This window comes from Myotis myotis, unplaced genomic scaffold (assembly GCF_014108235.1).
Source record: "Myotis myotis isolate mMyoMyo1 unplaced genomic scaffold, mMyoMyo1.p scaffold_m19_p_17, whole genome shotgun sequence".
Taxonomy (NCBI): Eukaryota; Metazoa; Chordata; class Mammalia; order Chiroptera; family Vespertilionidae; genus Myotis; species Myotis myotis.
The window spans coordinates 3,219,354-3,242,152 of NW_023416321.1; the positions used below are offsets into that span (position 1 = coordinate 3,219,354).

Consider the following 22,799-nt stretch of genomic DNA (forward strand, 5'->3'; position numbering starts at 1 on the left):
ATTTCAAGGCCCCCTCTTGGTCTAAAGTGGATTGATCCGAACATTATCTGATGGGTGATCCTAAAGATTGTTGCTTCCCACTCTGGTCCTGACCCTCAGGAGGAAAAAAGGGACGAGCAAAACTGAAGAGACCCTCATTACTCTAAGGGCTTCTTGTTAGTCTTTTTGTTTCTTATTCTTCCCTATCCAACAGGACAAATGTCCTGAGACGTTTGCAATATGCCACTTTCTTGCTTCAAGAAGTTATGAAACTTAGATTTTGAGCTGCCAAATTTGACTTGGAGGAAATAATGGCCTCAAAAGAAAGCTCACAAGGGCAAAAGCTATCATTAAAGTTCCACCATAAAATCAACATGGGAAACAATCTTAATGAAAATTTTTTTTTAAATTGTCATTTGAATTTTTTTAAAATGTTTTACCGCTTTCATTTTTTTTAAATGTATTTCTGATTTCAGAGAGGAAGGGAGAGAGAGAGATAGAAACATCAATGACGAGAATCTGATTGTCTGCCTCCTGCACACCCCACACTGGAGATAGAGCTGGCTACCTGGGCATGAGCCCTGACCAGGAATAGGTTCATAGGTTGATGCTCAATAACTGAGCCAAACTGGCTGGGCCTTAATTAAAATATTTTTAAGTAAAATGAAAATAGAAAACTTGGGGCCTAGCTTGTTTGGCTCAGTGGATAGAGTGTCAGCCTGCGGACCAAAGGGTCCCGAGGTCGATTCTGGTCGGGGGCGCATGCCTGGGTTGTGGGCTTGGTCCAACCTGCAGGAGGCAGCCTATCAATGATTCCCTCTCATCACCGATGTTTCTATCTCTCTCTTCCTCTCCCTTCCTCTCTGAAATCAATAAAAAGAAAAAAAGAAAATAGAAACTTGGAAACAACTTAATTGCACTGCATAGAAAACCGATCAAGGAATTAAACTGGCTTAATGGAGTAACAGTTCCCTCCAGTGGAAAGCTTTCCTGATGAAAATGTGTGGTGTGATTCCTACTGAAAGTTTAGCTGGAGGCTGCCACCTGGGCTTTGTGACTGAGCAGGTCCGGCCACACTCAGCGATCTGTTCCAGGCGCTGGCGCTGCCTGCAGCCGCCAGCAAGCCCTCCCTGGAGCATCAGCAGGCAGAACGCCAGGGTTTTGGAGTAGATCCTCGCCTTCTCGCAGATGAACTCTTCTCCTTTGGAGATGCAGCTCCTGCAACCTAACCATGGACCTCAAGTGACCACAGGCCCTGAACTGCCCATCACAAACAGGGTGTTCTCTCACCCCCTCAGCCACCGGAGGAGTAATTAACATTGCTCAGGAATAGGTGTGACTCTTTCAGGCCCCGGGACAATGACTGTTGGCACTGTGCTGCTCCCTGCCGGGGAGAGGAAAGGATCTTTATTATTTATGTATTTTTTTATCCTCACCGGAGGATATGTTTATTGATTTTAGAGAGAGAAAGGGAGACAGAACCATCCATGTGAGAAACATCGATTGGTTTGCCTCCCGTACTTGCCCCAACCAGGGATCGAACCCACAACCTAGGTATGTGCCCTAACCCTCAACCTTTTGGTGCCTGGAATGATGCTCCAACCAGCTGAGCAACCACAGCACTGCGGCCTCTCGGGCAGGCGTAGCAGCAGTGCGCTGTTTTTCTAGTTAGACCCGGCGTTCCTGAGCCCTGAGCTGGCGGCATCTCTCGCACAGGGCTCCTCCGCTGAGCCTCCTCTCCGTAATCCTAACTTCTCCCCTTTGCTCCTGGGCCCTGGGAGCGTCCTGTAATCCCCACCACCTTTCCCCACAGCCTGTTAGCCACTGGGGTCTCCATCTCATTGGACCCTGGCTGATACAAACTTGTGCCTTGTTCTTGACCTTTGTGTCCAGTTGTCTCCCTATTGGGCGCGCGGGGGTGGGGGGTGGGCGTGGGGGGGGGCGAGGCCTTTTGAGGATCCCACACCCTGCCTGATGCCTAAAGTGAGGGGTCCTTCACTTCGTTACTGGGTGTTCACCTCACATTTCTCACCCTCTACTTTGCTGAGAAAATGGGCAACCTCGTCACTTATTGTCTCCAGGACTGTTTTTCCCTTAAGCATCTCACCCGGCCGGTGTGGTCATTTGGTTGAGCGTCATCCCCATGAACCAAGGTTGCGGGCTCCACCCCCAGTAGGGGGCGTGCAGGAGGCAGCTGGTCAATGTTTCCCTCTCATTGATGTTTCTATCTCTCCCTCTCCCTTCTTCTCTCTGAAATAAATAAAAACAAATGAAAAGAAAACCCACAAAAACACCTCATACTCCTCCCCCCCATCTCTTTCCAGCCCTGTGGGTAGCCCATCTGTCCCACCTTCTGGTTCTCAGCACTGAGTCCTGTCAGATTCAGGAAAATGAACGTGGGAGGAAGGAGGCCCAACACCCCCTCGGGCAGTTTGGCAGCAGGAGAAGCCAGGCCTTTGCGGGCGGGCGGCCCTGCTGGGAAAGGTGCAGTTCACCTCCAGGGAGCCCTTGGAGAAGCATGAATGGTGAGTGGACACAAGGAGCTGGCCATACCGGAAAACACACCAAAGGTCTTGAGATTCAGCAGATCGTTTCATGTGTTTATTGACCAAAAGAAAAAAGGAGGTCACACCATTTCAGACTCTTCAAACACTCAATCATCAAGGGCACCCACAGGGGACGGGCATGGTCCCTAACGTCTGGATCGAAGGCCACGCTGCAGGGTGTGGGTGTCCTCTCAGCCCTACCCCAACAGCTGTCCCTTCCTCCCGACACCCCTGAGATCAGCTGCAACTGCAGGAACGAAGTCATTCTAGAGGGACTGGGCCCACCTCACTGCCAAGGTACAGAGCAGGTTCTGAGGCCACAACAAGCCCACCGCTGTCATTCGGATGCCGGCTGCTCCCTGGGCCTGACCTGCATGGCCTGCGGCCACAGCCCTGGGCGGAGAATGAAGCAGGAAGACACTCCCCACTTGGCAGCACTGGGAAGCTGGAGAGGATGGGTCACTGGTCATGTGACACCCCCAAGCCAAAGGCCAGACCTCTCTCTGAATTAGCCAGACTCTACCAGGGGGAGGCTTTTAAGAAAAATACCCCTTGGCTCATAAAGGGTTTGGGTAAAATACTTTTCAGAAACCTTACGAAACAAATCATCTGAGATTTCTGGAGCACTGGAACCATTAAAGGGTCCCTGGGCTGCCAGGAGGGAAGCTGGGTGAACGCCAGCCCCCCAGGAGATGAGATACCACTTAGGCCTGTGTCTCAGAGCAGAGCAGGGGCTCGGCAGTCCTCTTACAGCCCCGCTGTGGGTTCTGCGAGGAGAAATGCATTCCCGAGGGCTCGCCATGCCTGCCTCCCGCCTCCTCATCCTCGTGGCCTGGGACCAGGCTGGTCATCAGCATGCCCAGTGCCCAGGAAAGCACGTCTCCTTGTGCGCGTCCATTTGAGGTTCCTTATTCCAGTTGTCCAAACAGCACCCCCTCCAGTCCTCTGTCCCGTCAGAGATGCTTTTAAACCTTTTTCCCACCCCTCCCGACAGATGACAGGATGGATGCCTACAACCTTTCTGAAAGGTGACGGCTTTTACTGTAGGCAGAAGTTCCTCGACATGTCACAGCTGTAAAAATCCTGGGCGCCTGCCAGGCTTCTGAGGTGCCAATGTGCACCTCAGGCTGGCGTGCAGCCTTGTCTGTCAGCAGACACATGTCTATCCTACTTTACACAGAGAAATAAGGTCAAAGTGAGAATTCTGGGCATGCGCAGGTCACAAGCTCAAAAGACACTTGGCACAGTCTATATCCAAAAATTACGACCCCAGGCCCCCTAGCAAGCAGGTGAGCTGCGGAGCGGAGGGACCCTCAGCTCTGAAGAACCAGAAGCGACTGGCTGGAGGTGGCTTACAGATGGCGTGTTCGCGAGGCGCCTTCCCCTTCTCTGGCCCACCTGCCACACTCTGGGAGCCATCGGGAAAGACAAGGCTTCCCGGCCCCCATGCATTCACAGCTGCTCTCAGACTCAAAGCTGAGAGAAGGTCTGGCACAAGCTCTGCGGCCACAGCTCTGCTCCCCCAGGGCAAACAAGCGTTTGGTCAAGGGCATGGCCCTCCATAGAAAGAAGTGACGGTGCGGGCGGGTCAGGGACAGGGAGAGCCCTCAGATGGCCCAGCAAACGCATACACACTAGCGGGAAGGTGTGGGTCACGGACAGGGCTGCAGGGCAGGGCTGCCAAGGTGAGAGACCAAGAGAGACACAAACAAATATTACATGTTCAGTCAAGGCATTTCCAGGAGACAATCACAGAAATAACACTTTGGACACCGTAACAGGACACATTTGGCAACTCTTCAAGAAACAGCCATCCCCACCCAAGCCACCAGGGGGGTTCAAAGTCCCTTTAGCCCAGTTTAAAAAGTCCAGGAAGGAAGGAAGGACCAAGAGTGTAAGAGACCAAGAGTGTAAGAGAAAGCAGAAGCAGTTACACCAACTACCTCCGGCTCCCATCTGCCTGTCCCATTCAGTGCAGAATGCCGCCTGCTTCCACCCTCTTCCTGGCAAGAAAGCAAGCCGCCTGGACGGCCCAGGTTGCTGGAGACAAATGGGGCAAAGCTGACTGTGGCAGCAGCTGAACGGCCCAAACCCCGAGCAGCACTCCCCAGCCTCCAACCACAAGCAAGGACGCCCCATCCTCCCTTTCCTCAAAGAGGCTTAGTTCATAGGAATGTGGGGTACTCTCTCCTTTATCAAAGCCCTCAATTCAGTTCGACAAATGGGAGCTAGACTCCTTTGCGTCGGCTACATTAGTATGCGGTGCATCGAAGGACGGGAGGATAGTGTTACAGAGCGGCTGGTGCCAGCGCCCGCCTCGGCACACGCAGGTGAAAGCCCGGCACAGCACAGGGACAGTCCGCTCACTGCTCTGGCTTCCCGGAAGCACAGGCACGGCCAAGAGCAGGCCTTCCTCTCCCCTCCCCCGGCCCCAGGTTCCAACTGGAAACCCAGCCCAGATGCGGCTGTAAAGCTGTTGTAACACTGGCGAGGAACACAGAGCAGGTTTCTGAGAAGGTATGCTGCAGCCGAAGCTCCATCTGTCTTCAGTTCCTGTGGCTGGGTGGGGGTTCCTTTGGTTTGACCAGAACACAGTCCACGGGGGGCCAGGCTCAGCTTTGCTTTGCAGCTCAGTTACTGTACAGGAGCGAGACTGAACTTCAAGAGGTGCTCTGCCAGGGTGCTCTCTCCATGTCTAGGATTCTGGCGTTTACATCCGAGACCCTCTCTCCTGAAGAATCTGGAAGTGGAAGGTGGGGAGAGGGCTGAGGCTTGGACTCTGGATGCAGACTGCTTTTAGGCTCAGCTGCTAAGCAGACGGCTGAAGAAAGCCAGGAGACCCACTGCTTCCCACTGGCCCCGGCGAGCAGCACCACAGTCCGTTACCCAGGAAGCGAGCAGGATGGGAGCCCACCCCGCCTAAAGCACTCCGGCTGGAGACTAGCTGACGGCGGCGGGCCCAGCGGTGCTGTGGGACCACTTCTCCCTGCTCCAGGGAACGGGTCAGGCATATGTGGGCGACTTCCAAGAGTGTGTTTGTGTTTCTGGGGGCCCCGCTGGGGGAAATGTAACTGTGTACAGCACTTTTCCAGTACCTTAAGAAGCCACCAAGGTAACCTAATGCCTTTTTTCTTGAGGCAGGAAAAAGAACAGTTTCAAATAATAAAAGCAACAGCCAGTACTTCCCAACGCTGAGGTTCAGAATGCCGAGCTTGGGGGGTTAGGGGGATAAGCCCTTCTTTTTCACTGATTCGACAGAGCCTGGGAATAGCCTGCCCTTTTCCGTCCTGTTTTCTAACGAAAACCTCTCTCACTGCTCATAAATCTTGATTTAAATGACAACAATCAGAAGACCCAAATGAAGGGGAACCGCAAAGCTGCCTTGAGAAGGGCCGGGAGGAAATGAGACAGGGCCCCTGGGGGACGAACGAGTCCCACGCAGATTCTGGTGAAGTGGCCTCTTACCTTTGCCTTTTCACTGGGCTCGATGACGATGCCGTTGGTGGAATTATTTAGTTCTCTGGAGACAACACAGAGGAATTCCGCCTGGTCCTCGTTTCCGTAGTTATAGGAAGACCCGATGTTGATGAGCTGATAAAACAAGGACCTGGTGAACACACGGGACCTGACACCGCTCAGTGCCACAGAACCAAGCCTGCCGAGGGGCCGCTGCGGCTCGCCTCCTCAGCGGGTGAAGGGCTCTGGGACCGTCAAGGCCCCAGTCACCGGGTCTCGGTCACTCATCAGGGCGTCGTCAGCGAGGCTGCCCCAGAGGAAAAAAGTCTGAGTTCTGCCACCATCTCCCTCACCCGAGAAGCTGACACCCAAAGGCAGCAGCTGGATTCACATGACCACATTCCTTCCAGCAAACACAAAGGGAAACAGAATGTTTCTGTGAATAAAAATGGACACTGCTTCTGCCAGAACACCTACACACAGTGGCTCATCTGGACAGAGGGCGAGACAGGAGCCTGGCGCCCGGAAGGCTGGGGAAAGCAGGCCAATCACTGAAGCGCTACCGCAAACCACATGCTCCTGGTAGCTTTCACCTTTTTGGAGAACTGAATCCGGGCTTTAATTCTAAGTAGGAAATACACCTGCAGAAGAAGCTGAGCCCAAGGGTGAGGTCTTCTTGGCGAGCCCCTAGGGCCGCAAGTCAGGGGACCATGACTGACATGCTGTATGGCTGGGTGGCAGACGCCTCAGCCCCTTTGTGCCTTAACTTCCTCACCCATATAGTGGAGTCACTGAGGGCACACTTGGTCTTCCTACAGGACATGAATACTTTAGCCCTGGCTGGTTTGGCTCGGTGGACAGAGTGTCGGCCTATGGACTGAAGGGTCCCAGGTTCGATTCCAGTCAAGGGCACAGGCCCAGGTTTCAGGCTGAATCCCCAGTAGGGGGTGTGCAGGAGGCAGCCAATCAATGATTCTCTCTCATCATTGATGTTTCTATCTCTCTCTCCCCTTCCCTCCTGTTCTGATATCAACAAAAATATTTTTTTAAAAAAAGAATACTTTAAAACCGTATTTATAACATCCTCTGCTTAAGACTTTAATCAGGGAAACACTTCTGGAGTGGAAGTATGGCACCATTTTGCAACCCACACCTGACAAGGACTAGAAGGACACACAGGCAGAACGGATTCTGCAGTGGGAGGTCTGTGGGAGGAAAAACCCAGTATCGGTTCTGAAGACAGAGACACAAAAAGGAACTTCTGAGAAGGTAAGTTATGGTGACAGTTCAACTGGCCTCTTAAACTCTACATGAAAATTGGCACGATCCAAATAAAATTACAATATATTCATTCTGTTCATGCTCAGCACCCGTGTTTTGAAGAAAGTAGATGAACAGAACAATTCTGCCATCTAATGGCACAAAGCTACAAGGACGGAATCCACAGCCCAGGGATGGTAACCATGCGTTTGATTCCTTTCCTATCACTGCAGCTCACCACGCTTTCTCTGCCGATTACACTTATACCCAGGATGATAAAGTTCTGACCCTGGGGCAAGCAAAGGAAGGGCTATTGGTGAATCCTAGTCTTCTTTAGGTAATTATTCTAGAATGCATCCACACGCATTTCTGAAAAAAATCCCACTGGGGGAGAAAAAAGAGAGTCTTGTCCAGTGGGGCTCAGTTGGTTGGACACTGTCTTGTGCACCAAAGGGTTGCTGGTGTGATTCCCAGTTGGGGCACCTGCCCAGTGGGGGCATGCGTGAGGCAGCCATCGATGTTGCACTCTCACACTGATGTTTCTCTCTTCTGCCTTCCTCTCTCTCTAAGACGCAATGAACTATTACAAAAAAAGGGAGAGAGAGAGGCATTTCAAGCCCAAACAAGCTGGCTGACTCCCTCTAGCACAATCAAGCTGAAGCCTTGGTTATAAATAATCCACACTGAGCAGCTCTCTTTTCCCATGCTTTGGAGCAGGAGCACGTGGGGCCCTACCGAACCCCCAGGCTGTTAACCGGCTACGGAGGTCAGTGTTTGGAGTGTGGACTCCCAGGGAGACAGAGGGGTTGTATTACTGAAGAAACATACCTGTTCGAATTTCCAGCCATCAGACATAGTGGAGACCATCTGTGTCAGCTCCTCCTCTTGGCACTGCAGGACTCGGTACACGTGCTTCACTGGGCCCTGCGACAACCACGAACAGTGAGGCTAAAAGAACAAACACTGAAAAGGAGTTTGCTTGGAATATTTTCTTGGCAGCCAACCTCCACCCCTTTTACAAGCAGCACTGTGGCTTTCAGTAACAACTTATCCAAAAACCAAAGGGCCCGGGGATACGAATCAGTGGGGAAAATCATTCTCAAGTGGAGAGGGATGAGTTATGTTCTTAGATTTCCTCTATTTTCCCAAACAGAAAACAGTAAACTCACTCTGGACAAGAAAGCCACACGCTCCTCTAAGCTGCTCGTGTCTAACATCCATGTGGACAATGCAGATTCTATTGTGGCTTATTGGCAGTGACACCTTATTATGGGAATAACATATGAAATAGGAACCCATCACATACACATACATGTTCCAGCGACCTTTACCCGCTGCCATGCTACCGGACAGTGAAAGTGTCGCAGCGGAAGACGTGACATTCTGCTAGGCCGAGGAATAATAAAAAATAAACCCTTGGAAACTCCTGAGTGATAAGTGTCTTTCATAGGGTAATGGCTGGTCACCAGAGACACCAAGCATGATGAGAGGGTTAGAATTCTCAGAACATCTCAGCTCTTAAAGCTCTACATTAGGGAAAGGTGCCCTGTGAATATAATATGAGGTGCAAAAGCTTGGTGACACTCGATCCTATTTCACTGGTAATCCGCTAACCAACTGGAAATTCATCTTTGATATTAAAGCAGCCTTTCAGCCCGCAGCTGGATGGAAACTAAATGAACAAGCCCTCCTTTCCACCCCTGCACACTACTGGAGACAGCGTGATGAGAGTTCATTTTTTATCACAGGTGTTGGTTATTCCATTCAGATAAACCATTCAGAGCCAGAAAACGAATCTATCAAGTCAAACACACAGGAGCAAGGAACTATTTTTTACAGTGAAAAGAAATGTACTGCTTCCTTCTTAATCGCAGGAAAATTCTACCTTGCAGCAGATCAGCTCTCAGGAAAGCCTCCACCGCCGGAATCTGCTGGGGTAGGAGGCACGTCATGCTGCAGGCCAGACGGTCAGTGAGGTCTGACCCTGCCTGTCACTGCAGTTGTACTTAGAGGAGAGCCTCATACATGAAAGGGGGTGTCTGTGTTTCCTGCTAGACTTCCAGCTTCTTGAGGGCATGGGACTTCTAGTGCTCATAGAGTCCCAAGGGCCTAATCGAAGTTACTGTGGCCTCTTAAGACACCTGGATGGGTGACGACATAAAATAAGCCGAGTAAGCTCTGTCTTCCCTTCCCAAACCGGGTGGGAAATGTTTCACTTTTGTTACTATTACCTACTGAGTTAATACCAAAATCTAGACTTCATAATAAAATGGGAAGCTTGGTATTATTTCCTCAGGAGCAAATAGACAAGCAGCTTCCTAATGCTGCGACCCTTTAATACAGTTCCTTATGTTGTGGTAACCCCCAACCATAAAATTATTTTCGTTGCTACTTCATAACTGTAATTTTGCTACTGTTATGAATCATCATGTAAATATCTGATATGAAGGATGTATTTTCATTGTTACAAATTGAACATAATGAAAGCATAGTGATTAATCACAAAAACAATATGTAATTATATATGTGTTTTCCGATGGTCTTAGGCGACCCCTGTGAAAGGGTCGTTCGACCCCCAAAGGGGTCGCGACCCACAGGTTGAGAACCGCTGTTCTAAAGTCTACACCATGAGACTGGGTTCAGGTGGCTGGCAGGAGCCGGCTGTGATGTGGCCACACGCTGAAGGCTGGTCCTAACAAAGAGCAGCCACCAGGTGCAAGCGGGACCCGGCCTGGTCTTCACGTGGAGGGAGACAGATGCTCCCTCCGCGAGAACAGGTTTGGGGCCTCCCACTGCCATATGGTGAGTAGCTGCAGCCTCCCCATTCTTCTACAGGGACATGAGGCTGTTTTGTTTTCTTTGTTATTTCTTCTGTTTTTTTGTTCTGAACAAGTCTGGTGGAGTACATGCTGCCGGCCTGGCAGACGGACAGTTTTCCACACAGACCTCAGGCTCTGAGGGCAAGTCATCCTTTCCTAACTACACCCAGACACATGGACAGACAGCCACTCGAGGTAGTTTCCCCTTAAAAATTCAAAATCCATTACTTGGGAAGTTCTGTTCTCATTGTCCCGTATCCTTTCCTTAACCAGCCGCACAAGAGAAGCGATGTTGTAAAACTCTGCCTCTTCCAGCACACCTAGAACAAGGACCAAACTGTAGTTAGAGATGTGCGAACTCCCCCGAGAAGAGCAGGAAAGGCTGGCCTCGTGTCTGGGGTGCACGTTTGCCAAAAGCTGCAGTTTTCAAATGCAAGCCTCGCCTCTCTCCCTCTGCCTGGAAATGCTTCGTTGCTGTTTAGGGCGTACCCATCGGCTTTGCCCAACGGGAGGGAGTCAGCAGAAGGGTCTGGCCTGTCCACCCCCTTTCACCTTTAGTTTCCTACCGGCACCTTCCCTGGCTCTCCCTGTGCCTGCCATTGGCTGCAGGACACCTTGACCGTATATCACTTAGTTCCCGGAACTAGTCAAGTTAGACAACTCCTGAGCTTGCAATTTTTACCTGAGTTGCAGTTTGTCCTAAAGATGACCAGGGGTGGGTTGTGTGTGTAAATATATGTGGACCCAATTTAACAGAATGCTTATTATTTGAACAATATGAAAGGCAATCATGGGAAGAATCCCATGCTACATAAAGTCAAAGACTTCAGACAGGACAACTACATGGGATATGTGATCCTGTACCAGGAGAAAAATGTACTACAAAGGCCATCATTGGAACAGTAGACAAAATTGGAGAATAAGCTACAGATAAAAGTGTTCATCAATATTAAATTCCCTCAATTTGATCACTATACTGTGGTTATGTAAGAGAATAGATTTGTTCTTGGGAAATATCCACTGAAGTATTAAGGGGAGAAGTCTAGAATCTATTCTCAAATAGTTCAGAAATAACCTGTGGGAGGGGTGGAGGATGGAGAGGCAGGAGGAGGAGAGAGAATGAATGAATGATAATGCAAATATGACCAAAAAATGTTAAAAATTGGTGAGTCTGGATAAAGGGAGTTCTTTGTACTATTCTTGCCCTTTTCTCCTAGTTTGAAATTATTTTAAAATAAAAGTTTTTGAAAAGGCATTAGAAAAGAACTGCATTAAGAGTCCTCTTTTCAAGAAACAAGATTACCCATGAGTTGGCAATTGTTGAAGCTGGATGGATGGATGGTGGGTGCATGGAATTTACTGTGTCATGCCCGTTACTTCGGTATGAATTTGAAATGTTTTGTAAAGGGGGCATTTACAAAAAGAGAGCAAGTTCCCTTTTCACTGGTAGAAACAGAGGTGTTTTGCAGCTGCTTAATTAACCAGCACAGCCATTACAGCTTCCTTACTCAGCGAACATTCCCGATCAGGGTGCCCTGGACTCAGGGACAGGCCCCAATCTTCAACTGAAGGCCTTCGATGAGACCAAGCCAACCAAGCCTTTTAGAAAGACATCTAGGCCCACTTAGTCTAAATGCCCTAAAAACCAAAAAGATGAGGCCACTGATGAGGTACCTGACAATGGTTTGGAGAATGAATTAGGTCAGCTGCAAAAATTGACAAGGAGGCATGAGATCAGTCTTAAAAGAAATGAGGCCAAGCCTTTATTATTTCTTTGCAGCTGCAAGTTCAAACTAAAACAAAAAATATAAATAACTAAATATCAGAGATGTGTTGCTTCAGGCTATGGACATTCACTGCTAGCATATAAGCAACTGTAAAAAGGGATCCTGAAAATTCTGCAGGTTTGGAAAACACTCCCAAAGCCACCTCTTTCCCTTCTCGTTAAGGTGGATGAACAGAGCACGACGAGGCTCCCTTAAACAAGACTCCCTCGGACGTCACTCAGTAACTGCGGCTCCCGGCTCACTTTCATAAGCCCTTACTATACCTGCACACGAGCGCGACAAAAGTCTCAAACAAAACCCGAATTCTGAAAATGCCTGGTTCGAACGCTGCTCTTACCTTCTTCTGCCAACTCCTTCGTAATGATGAGTTTCCCGTGGCGGAGGTAGTTTAGGATAGGACCAAAGTAGGTGGGGTCCCTGTCAATCAGATAGGCCCCCGTCTCATCCTGCCGACCAAACACAAGGGTGTCACTGTGGAGCTTTCAGACCAAGTCAGGACAGGGTGTCAAACCGGGTCACAAACCATTAGTGAGAGGGCAAGTTTTGCTAGACGTTTGCTTATCACAAACTATGGACAGGAAGGCTATTTTTATGTATCTGGTACTTCAACATAATTTAAGGTGAGGCGTTCCGGATATACAGTCATATCATCTAGGCGTTTACTTCAACTTCTAAAATATTTACTTGGACACAATGACCAATGTTTCTGGCTATTTTTTTTTTTAAGAAAGGGAGGGAGAAAACGCCTTCGTTGTGGTTAAATCTCTGCTTGAGATGGACATTCTGAACTCCCTACTGTCCCTGAATCATATTCCTAATTCTAAGAAAACCTGTTTAGTTGGCAATGCTCCCGCGCTCAAGGCCAACGTCAGTGGCCGTCTGCAGTGCCAGCTGCACCTTGCACACCCCAGCTCTGTGCCCAGAGGAAGCTTGGTGCTGCCAGCGCTTGGCTCTGAGCAGTTTTAATCCTACTCATCTTTACAGTAAAAGAAACAAGAATAAACTGGGATCTACTGCAAGAAGGGAGGCTTAGGGTAGATAAAAACAATTCCTTTATAAGCCAGGGTTTTGGAATCTCCAGTTAGGGCAGGACAGGTTTCTATCAATCTGAGATTTATCAGAGAGGTCAGAGATAAATAAATGAAACCGACCCATGTTTACCCAACCCCAAGTCTGTTTCAAGATAACAGGCTGCACGTCATATGGGCTACAAGGTGATGTAAGCAATGATCAATTGCTTTACGTTGGGAACTGAAAGATGAACGTGTAAAGTTAAAAAAAAAAATTCAAACAACAGTTCAAACTGGAAATGGGTTAAGTCTCTTGGGTCATCTCAAGCCTCTGGTTAGCAGCTATGCATATTGCCCAACAGCATTCCTGTCTTCATTTCCCCGGGATCTTAACCAGGGGTCTGAGGTTGGCACCGGAAATGGTAACCTCCTTCCAAGGAATGGATCTGATCTTAAGGATGGACCTGACACAGTGACTGCTCCCAGCGCCCAGCTCAGGGACCATGACCCCGGGAAAGCAGTGTGATGGCAGCTGTCAAGCCACCCTCTAACCCAGGCTTTCGCCCAACTTGGCAGCGGGTCCGAGAGGAAGTCTGAGAAAGCTACAAAGATGCCTTGGCTCGCCCTGACCCAGTTCTGGATGGATCTGGCACAGGCAGTGAGAGGCTGACGAGGAGCTAGGGGAAAGCTCAGGCGGACCCGAGGGGCTGGGATGGGGTGCGGAGAGGAATACGGAGCCGGGGGTCTCCCGCGTGCGGGTGGGTGGGCGGTGCGGCGAACGAGCCGCTGAGACCGAAACGAAGGGTGGGGTCCGGGAGAAACCCTGGGTGCGCCGGAGGATGGGCGAGAGGAGCTGCCGGGGTAGAGCTTGTAGGGGGAGGAGGGGGGCGGGGGTCCAGGCCGGAGGAGCGTGTCACAGGGATCTGGGGTCCAGCCTAGGAGGAACCGGGGGGTCTGAAGGCCGGGGGCGCGCCCGAGGGCGGGGCGCACCTTGTCCGAGTCCAGCTCCGGGTCTTCCTGGCAGCAGAGACGGCAGAGGAAAGACTTGGGCTCCCGGCCCAGGGTCTGTCGGGTGGTCACGAAGTAGGTGCCGCCCACGTTCAGCCGGACCCAGCGGGCCGCGCCGGCGCCCCCTGCCCGATCGGGCGGTCCGGGACCCGGCTCGAGCGGCTGCGCGGCGGCGGCGGGCGGGCGGCTGTGCCCGCGGGACGTGGGGCCAGCGGGGCGAGGGCTGGGAGGTCCGCGGCCCGGGCCGCCCCCGTCGCCCAGCCCACTCCCACCACCCCCTCCCAGCCCGGCCATCGCCGGGTCCAGTTGCAGCTCCGCCATCTTGGGCCGCCGCCGCCGCCACTGCCCGCGCGCCGCCGGGCCGGCCCATCTCGCGGCAGGGAGAGCCGGGCCGGCCCATCGGCGGGGGTGGGGCCGGGGAGAGGGACGAGAGCGCCCCCAACCAGCACCCGGGGATCCGCACGGTGGGGGCGCTGTGCCCGCCCTTGTAGGCGGGACTTCCGGAAGGAACCTTAATCTCTATTGGCTAACCTGTGCGGCAAGGCCCGCCCCTTTGGATGAGTGGTTGGCTGAGGGAAGCCTTTCCGGTGACCCATTTCCGTTACTTGTGCTGTGGACCGCGGGTCGCCGGGGTCGGTGAAGGTGAGTAGGGTTGGGACGTTGGGTCCGACCCCAGGGGGTTCCTCTGCTCTTTCGCCTCCAAACCTCGCGTCGGCCGTTGTCGCAATCCTGCCCAGGACGCCAGGCGCCGCGGGTGCCGCGCTGGAAGAGTGCCCGGGTGGAGCTGGTGCCGCTCTGCTCGCGCGAGAGGTCGCCGGGGCCCGGCGGCGACCTGGTCACCTTTAACTTAGGCGCTTCCACAGCCCCGTGCGCCCCGGGGCGGCTGACGGTAGAGGTCCGATTTGGGGGCTGGAGCAGCGTCACCTGAAGCCAGTAATGCAGCTCGATGCGTCCGCCCCTCCCTCCTGAGGGTTCCGGCTTTCGAGCTGCGGGCGGGTCAGAGCCCCTCAGCAGATCCTCACGGAGCACCTCCTGTGCACGATCGGTTCGAGGCGCTGGGGGTTCCCCAATAAATCAAAGTCAAAAACCCCTTCACTTACGGAGCCCCCCTCTCCGGGTGCTGGGAAAGGTCTCTTTAAGGAAGCTGCTCCTCTGGCATCTTCAGAATCCCCTGCCCTCACCTCCATTCCAGGAAGCAGGCTGTCCTGAGTGGGAAGGAAAGGAAGCGGCAGGTGTTGGGCACGTTTCTCTTTAAGATCCTGGGGCAGATTGACGACCACCTCCCTGTGCTCCACCCCATCCAGCGGTTCTCCACCTTCTGGCCCTTTAAATACAGCTCCTCATGTTGTGACCCAACCATAAAATTATTGTCGTTGCTACTTCATAACTGTCATGTCGCTACTGTTATGAATCGCAATGTAAATATCTGATATGCAGGATCGTTTTAGGCGACCCCTGGGAAAGGGTCCTTCGACTGCCAAAGGGGTCGCGACCCACAGGTTGAGAACCGCTGGTAGACCTTGGACATTTCAGTCAGTCTCCTGATGTCTGACACTGATCTTATTTCGTTGAAGTGGACTATTTTACTCTATTCTGTCGTATTCTTTAAAAAATGGCGGTGGTGGGTGCGCAGTAATCAACCAAGAACCTTGTGTGCGTATATGCATGGCCCATGGCCACAGATAACAGGGCGGGTGGGCTGGAGGGGGCCAGTGGGGGGGAAAGGGAGACATACGTAATACTTTCGACAATAAAGAATTATTAAAAACAAAAAGGCTGTAATCATTTTCCTTCTTGTCTCACATTCATATATATATTTAGGGTGTGGCCAGCATACTCAAGACAAGAGTGTGTGGTGCTGCAGGGGACGCATCAGACAGGAGTAAGAAGGGCAGACATGGTGCCGATCTGACAGGGAGGGCATAGAGAGCCTCTTAAGTTTGTAGAAAGAGCAAGTTGATGTGCACGATTTCACTTGATACTTGCAACAGCTTTCTGAGGCAAGCAGGGCTGATGACACCCCCACTTTCCAGGCGGGGAATTCTGGTCTAGAGCCTGCTCTAGCCAAGCCTTTGTGGGAACTTGGGTATGTGTCAGCTCTGTGCACTGGAGAGTCAGTGAATAAAACACAGTTTGAGTGGAAATGCATTTAAATTACATTTTTAACTTTAATGCAAGGCATAAGTATGACTTCAATATTTCCGAAGGTACGTGGAAAACAAACACTGGAGAACTGGGGTTTTAAGGGAGAGTTAGGAGTTGGAGAATAGCGGGAGGAGCATTTAGGGGGAGGAGAATATATTTACATGTCAGGTTGCACGCCTTGAATTTGAAGAGCTACGCCGTCCTTTTCTCATTCAGTCATCCTGATTTCTTTATAAGTACGTCCTCCAAGCCCTCAGAGGACGCGGATCTGTTTCTGAAAGACTTAAACGTTGCCAAGATGGCCTCTATAGGATTCTCTCCAAGAGCCCAGTTTTGATTTGACGGGTTTTATTTTCCAGGATCTCAAGATGGCTGGGCGAAAACTTGCTCTAAAAACCATTGACTGGGTAGCTTTTGGGGAGATCATACCCCGAAACCAGAAGGCCGTTGCTAACACCCTGAAATCCTGGAATGAGACCCTCACCTCCAGGTCAGTCTCTTTTCTTTCTTTTTTTTTGGGAAGAGAACAGTTTGGTAAATCACAGAGGTAGAAGAAGTAATTCCTAGAAGAAAGGGGCTTAGGAAACAAGTTCCAGAGGCAAAGGAAGGGCCCTGGGAGCTTGGGAGTGAGGAGGCTAATGGTGAGGTGCCTGGGGCGGGGCTGGAGGGGAGGGGCAGGGGAAAGGGAAAGGCACAGGCTTGCTCCCTGGAGGGAGAGGCACGGGGTCCCCATCCTGAGGGTTTTCAGGGCGGAGGTTTTAGGGGCGGTCCCAGGGGAGGATCCTAATGGAGCATTCAGCAGCTTCCCAGGTGTGTCCTTTCAGGGTTGTGGGCTCCACTGATTGGCGGGCACCAGGGCACAGGGTCGGTACTCAGTGCAGCCGGGCCTGAGGCTGGTTTTGTTGCCTACCTGGAGGGTACACAGCGAGGCCGTCTCCGTGTGCCTTCTTCTTTACTTCTCTAGTTGTAGGACTTCCATTCAGCCAGCTTTCAGGCGGCTCTGAATGATGGCTGTTCTGGATTTCACTTGTAATTTTGATACGGTTGTGGGAGGCGGCGAGCACAGGCAGTTTCCTCCGCCTTCATCTCGGTTCTCTCCGGGTCAGCCCTTTCTGAGAGGGAGTTTTTTGACTTGCCATTGAATGTGGAAGCGAAACAGTGATGTGGAGCTACATAGGACTTTCTGGTGCTCTTCTGAAAGTATAAAGAAATCCATGTATTTTCCAAATAAAAGTAACTTTTTTGCGCATTCCTATGCTTTCCCACCTAGACAAAAGTGTGATGGTGCATCCAGGCCGTAGGAATAAGGAGCAGGGAAATTACTGTGTGAATTTTCTGTTCATAGAACAACCATAACTTTTGTTTTTCCGTGTGAGCAGGTTGGCTGCTCTGCCTGAGAAACCACCTGCTATCGACTGGGCTTACTACAAGGCTAATGTGGCGAAGGCCGGCTTAGTCGATGACTTTGAGAAGAAGGTGAGGCTTCAGGCAGCTTTCGCTGGTCTGGTAACGTGGCTTGCGGGAAGAGGGGGGACAGCAGATAAGTACATACTCGGGGGGGACAGCAAGGAAAGAAGGGTGGTGTTAGCACTCAGATCCCAAAGGAAGCTCAGGTGAGGTGGGTGTGGCCAAAGGTCTCATGTTAGAGTTCAGTGGTAAATGCATGCAGAGAATTCGGGGTCTGTTTATTCGAATGGTTTTTGTCCAAAGAAACAGTACAGGGTAGCCTTCCTCAAGGAGCCAGAGGGCTGTCAAGTTACACATTTCCACTCCTCTCCTCAATTATTTCTTGGTCCCCCACCTGTCTCCTTTGGAATAAACTGATATCTTTTCTACCCTTCCCCTGTTTTCCTCCTTTCTCTACTCTGCTTTTATTATTTTTATTTTTTTACTGTAATTTGTAAGCTGTAATTTCTTGTTAACTTGTCAAGGGCCTACTCTGTGCCAGGTGCAGTGCTGAGTGCGGGGGCTGTAACACTAAGCCATCTTCATAGGGCAGTGGTCCTCAACCTGGGCTGCACATTAGAATCACCTGGGAATCTTTTTAAAATCCTGATTTCTGGGCCTCATCCTCCGGAAATTCTGTTTCTTTGTTACTAATGTTGTGGCCCCACCCCATCACAAAGAAACAGAATTTCCGGAGGATGAGGCCCAGAAATCAGGATTTTAAAAAGATTCCCAGGTGATTCTAATGTGCAGCCAAGGCTGAGAACCACCATTCTAGGGAGACCATCTCCATTATGCAAACATTAGTTCCACCAAGTCCAATTGGGTTTCACTTAAAAGAGAAATCAGAATTTTTTTTTTAATATATTTTATTGATTTTTTACAGAGAGGAAGGGAAAGAGATAGAGAGTTAGAAACATCGATGAGAGAGAAACATCGATCAGCTGCCTCCTGCACATCTCCCACTGGGGATGTGCCCGCAACCAAGGTACATGCCCTTGACTGGAATCGAACCTGGGACCTTTCAGTCCGCAGGCCGACGCTCTATCCACTGAGCCAAACAACCTTGGCATATTAGGATGATGCTTTAACCAACTGAGCTATTACGGGGCCAGGGAAAAGGGGCCATTTTTGAGGTCATCCAGTTCAACTGTCCTTTTCAGATGAAGAAACTAAAGGTCATCGTAGTAAAGAATTGTCCAGGGTCTCCGCTTAGTGACAGGACTGAGAAGAACTTGCGGTCCCTTTCCCTGTCTAATGTTCTTTCCACTCCAACACCCTAGCTTCATACCGGCTTTTTCTTGGAATGGAGAATGTGTTCTTATGTGATCTCTAAGGATTAGCAGCTTGGAGCTCCTGGGTATACTAACAACAGCTCCCTGTGCCTGTGTTTATAGTTTAGTGCCCTGAAGGTTCCTGTGCCAGAGGATAAGTACAGTGCCCTGGTGGATGCTGAAGAAAAAGAAGATGTAAGTAGTTGAGACTCTTTTATTCCAAAATGCTCTTAACTCCTGATGACTCTTCTTAGTCATTAGGTTGAAGTAGAGTGAACTAAAAGGAGGAATAAAATAAAACTCTAGAAAATGCAACCTCGGAAGTTGCCTGGTAATTGGACAGAGGGGGCTGATCAGTTTGTTCTCTCTCTTGATTGTGGCGATGGTGTCACAGGTGGATACATGTGTCATAACTGATCAAGTGGGTTCTTTAAATATGTGCATTTTATTGTATGTCAGTTATACCTCAACAAAGCTGTTACAATAATAATTTTTTAAAAAGCTGTTACAAACAGTTAAGGAGTTGGAATTGGGTGGGAAAATTACCCAGTGTGCTTGAAAGTACTGAAGGCCAAAAGTTGGAGTGCAGGTGGCTCCGCAAAGGAGAAGTCTGGCTAGGTGGTCAGGCAGCTTGTACTGACCCTTCTGCACCCAGCACCTATGAAACATGGGCATTTTGCAGGTTGCCTAGACGCGTCACTTGCTGAAGAACCCTGGTCCCACCATCATAAGCTGCCTCCCAAAGCCAGCTCCCCCAGTAGTCATGGCAGCTACAGATTCTCCGTAGAGAGTGAGAAAGCAGCAGTGGTCTGGCTCCAGGACTTCTGAGACCTTGGGAGCCTCAGGGTCAGGACACTTTAACTTGGATCCAAAACAGAATGTCTCCCTTCTTTTAAAGGCGAAAAGTTGTGCTGAGTTTGTGTCTCTCTCAAAGACCAGGATTGAGCAATACGAGAAAGAGGTAAGGATGACCTTTGGCCTTTGGGATAAATTTCCTCTCTTCCACCAAATGGCAGAAACCTGCCTTGGGTTCCTTTTTTGCATCTCTGCAACCCTGCTTACCTTAACATGTTTCCCCTCCTTCCAGCTGGAGAAGATAAGGAACATCATTCCATTTGACCAGATGACCATTGAGGATTTGAATGAAGTCTTCCCGGAAACCAAATTAGACAAAAAGAAGTATCCCTACTGGCCTCACAAGCCAATTGAGAGTTTATAAACTTAAGTCTGAGAGGAAGCTCTGCTCCTTGTATTTTAAACTCTGGACATTAAAAATAATCAGATGGGCTGAGTGTGTCTGCTCCTTTACAACTCTGAGGTGACCTCACTGGAAGTGGGCTTTTTGTTAAAATGGAAAGGTGAGCCGATAGGTGTATGTGGGTTCAGTTGTCTAATGGTCAGGATATGCTCTTAATCCCAGAAGATAAAGATCTAGAGGATTCCAGAAGACTCTTTGTTGAGTGCCAGCACTACACCTTAGTCATATTTCTATTCCCCAGGGCTTAGCACTGTGCTTGGGATTTAGAGGAGCCTTAATATGAATTCATTGTAAATGAAAGAGAAGAAATATGAGCCTTCAGGGCAGGGGTCCTCAAACTTTTTAAACAGGGGGCCAGTTCACTGTCCCTCAGACAGTTGGAGGGCTGGACTATAGTTTAAAAAAAAACTATGAACAAATTCCTATGCACACTGCACATATCTTATTTTGAAGTAAAAAAACAAAACGGGAACAAATACAATATTTGTATTTGCATGTGGCCCGCGGGCCGTAGTTTGAGGACCCCTGCTTCAGGGGTTTACATCTAGCCTAGGAGGTTATCACATGAACCTCGGATAATAGGGCCAACTAGTATATTAGTAAATGATCATGACTTACAAAGCATATACTATGTTCTAAGAATTGTTCTAATCACTTTAGATAAATATCTCATTTCTCCTCAAAACAACCCTATGAGGTAGGTAGTATATCAGCCAAGACATTAAATAAGGCTGGATTGGCACATGCTGGGGTTGCAGGTTCCATCCCCAGGAGGGGGCTTGCAAGAGGTAGCTGATCGATGTTTCTCACATTGAAGTTTCTCTCTCCCTCGCTCTCTAAAATCAATAAAAACATAAATATATATATAAAGTCCTTTGAAGGTGACAACATTGCCAATGATAAGTTTGCTATTCTCTGCCCAGAGGCCTTATCTGACTACTCAGTAGTTTCCCATTGCCCTCTATTTTGAATTGTCTTCTGTCCTCTCTCTCACTAGAATGTAAGCGTGGAGGCAGTAGAGGGTGGTTTCAGGGAGAACTGAAGCTTGAAACAGGACAAGAATCAGTGTCTCAGTGCTGAGGAGCCCATGGTGCTGCAGTTCTGTGGCAAGGCTTGGGAGCCAGAGGGATGCTCTAACGTAGCATCCATGACACTTGGTGCCTGGTTTGGAGTAGAGACAAGAATTCTGGATGACCCTGGAGAAGAGAGAGGAGAACTCTGTATTTCTAATTCTTCGTTTTGTTCGTGTGTGGTGTTTTTAAAAAAATATATTTTATTGATTTTTTTAGAGAGGAAGGGAGAGGGAATAGAGAGAAACATAGATGATAGAGAAATATCGACCAACCGCCTCCTGGGGATGTGCCCTCAACCAAGGTACACACCCTTGACCGGAATTGAATCTGGGACCCTTGAGTCCGCAGGCCAATGCTCTATCCACTGAGCCAAACTGGTCTGGCGTGTGTTGTTTCTTTTACAAAGGTACAAGAAACTGGTTTTTAAACTTTTTTGAGTCAAGGACTTTTGAAAATCTCAAACAACACAGCACATAATGTGAGATATTCAACCTTGAAAGCCCAGCTATACTCCTCAGGTGCTATGGGCCTCAAGGTTTAAAAAAAAAAATCATCTCTGGCCAAATTTGTAGTTTAAAAAAATTTTTTTTCTAAAGGATACACACGTATACAGGAAAGTATGAAAATTATAAATGTACATATTCAATAGTCCCTTTTTATTAATGTATTTTTTAATTTATTTTATTGATTTCAGAAAGGAAGGGAGGGGGAGAGAGAAACATCAATGATGTGAATCATTGATCAGCTGAGGATCAAGCCCACAACCTGGGCATGTGTCCTCAACCAGGATGGAACCCAGGGCCCTTCAGTCCACAGGCCAACACTCTATCCACTGAGCCAAACCAGCTATAGCCCCTTTTTAAACACTCCTGGGATCAGCATTTGAGTGCCCTTTTTTTCCTGCACAGAACTGTGGGTGCCATCTCCATGGGAACAGCCCACAGCAAAATCTTTGGCATAGAATTGGGCAGCATTTTCACCCCAATGGGAGGCAGGGAGAGACTAGGGGCTAAGGCAGTGATGGCGAACCTTTTGAGCTCGGGGTGTCAGCATTTTGAAAAACCCTAACTTAACTCTGGTGCCGTGTCACATATAGAAATCTTTTGATATTTGCAACCATAGTAAAAGATGTATACTTTTGATATTTATTTTATATATTTAAATGCCATTTAACAGAAAAATCAACCAATAAAATGAGTTCGCGTGTCACCTCTGACACGCGTGTCACAGGTTCGCCACCACTGGGCTAAGGTTTTGCCTGTTAACTTTACAGTCTGTGATGGTCTCTCACAGAACACACTCCTTTCACCAGGTGAGCGGGTACCGACTCATAGAGGCAACAGGGAAGTAGGGCCCCAGAGCGCAGTACAGCTTGGTCATACCTTTCAAAGTGCACAGTCCAGCTTGATCAAAAAGAAAGGGTACGCCCAGCAGGCGTGGTGTGGACCTATGAACCAGGTCATGGTTTGACTCCCGGTCAGGGCACATGCCAGGGTTGCCAGCTCGATCCCCAGTGTGGGGCGTGCTCATCATTGATGTCTCTATCTCTCCCTTTCTGAAATCAATAAAAAAAATACGCACTTTTTAAAAAGAGTAAGATAATTGCTACCGAGGCTCCCCAGTGCAACACATACAGAAAAGGCTATAAAAAAAGACAAAATAGACGGCAAGGTTTTTTGTTTGTTTGTTTTTACCTTATCTGGGGTCTAGAAAAAATTTGGTCAGTGGTTAATCACCT

At 49.5% G+C, this 22,799-nt stretch overlaps 2 protein-coding genes across 3 annotated transcripts; one reads left to right on the plus strand and one right to left on the minus strand.

Moving 5' to 3' along the window:
* Positions 1-2,558: 2,558 nt before the first annotated feature.
* Positions 2,559-14,322, minus strand: KCTD2 (potassium channel tetramerization domain containing 2). Of its 2 annotated transcripts, none has more exons than XM_036339629.1 (6): positions 13,848-14,322; positions 12,185-12,293; positions 10,289-10,380; positions 8,070-8,165; positions 5,991-6,116; positions 2,559-5,265 (listed from the first exon to the last, which is right to left on the minus strand). In XM_036339629.1, the coding sequence occupies exons 1-6, from the start codon at positions 14,184-14,186 to the stop codon at positions 5,236-5,238; spliced, it is 792 nt and encodes a 263-aa protein (XP_036195522.1). In that variant the 5' UTR covers positions 14,187-14,322; the 3' UTR covers positions 2,559-5,235. The 2 variants fall into 2 exon arrangements, with proteins under 2 accessions (XP_036195522.1, XP_036195521.1); XM_036339628.1 differs by having other exon boundaries at positions 8,070-8,189.
* A 47-nt stretch (positions 14,323-14,369) lies between these two features.
* On the plus strand, positions 14,370-20,018 carry ATP5PD (ATP synthase peripheral stalk subunit d). The gene is made up of 6 exons (XM_036339630.1): positions 14,370-14,507; positions 16,370-16,500; positions 17,390-17,486; positions 18,854-18,925; positions 19,629-19,691; positions 19,818-20,018. Exons 2-6 carry the CDS (start codon positions 16,379-16,381, stop codon positions 19,947-19,949), a joined length of 486 nt encoding a protein of 161 aa, XP_036195523.1. The 5' UTR covers positions 14,370-14,507; positions 16,370-16,378; the 3' UTR covers positions 19,950-20,018.
* The last annotated feature ends 2,781 nt before the right edge of the window (positions 20,019-22,799 follow it).

Excerpts from the sequence above, each read along its gene's own strand:
- KCTD2 (XM_036339628.1), bottom strand. The coding sequence starts at position 14,186 with ATGGCGGAGCTGCAACTGGACCCGGCGATGGCCGGGCTGGGAGGGGGT. Across the intron at positions 8,190-10,288 it reads ATGAGAACAGAACTTCCCAA|CCTCACTGTTCGTGGTTGTC; the intron begins GTAATGGATTTT and ends TTGTTCTTTTAG. Across the intron at positions 6,117-8,069 it reads ATGGCTGGAAATTCGAACAG|CTCATCAACATCGGGTCTTC; the intron begins GTATGTTTCTTC and ends TTGTTTTATCAG.
- ATP5PD (XM_036339630.1), top strand. The coding sequence starts at position 16,379 with ATGGCTGGGCGAAAACTTGCTCTAAAAACCATTGACTGGGTAGCTTTT. Across the intron at positions 16,501-17,389 it reads AATGAGACCCTCACCTCCAG|GTTGGCTGCTCTGCCTGAGA; the intron begins GTCAGTCTCTTT and ends CCGTGTGAGCAG. Across the intron at positions 18,926-19,628 it reads ATGCTGAAGAAAAAGAAGAT|GCGAAAAGTTGTGCTGAGTT; the intron begins GTAAGTAGTTGA and ends CTTCTTTTAAAG.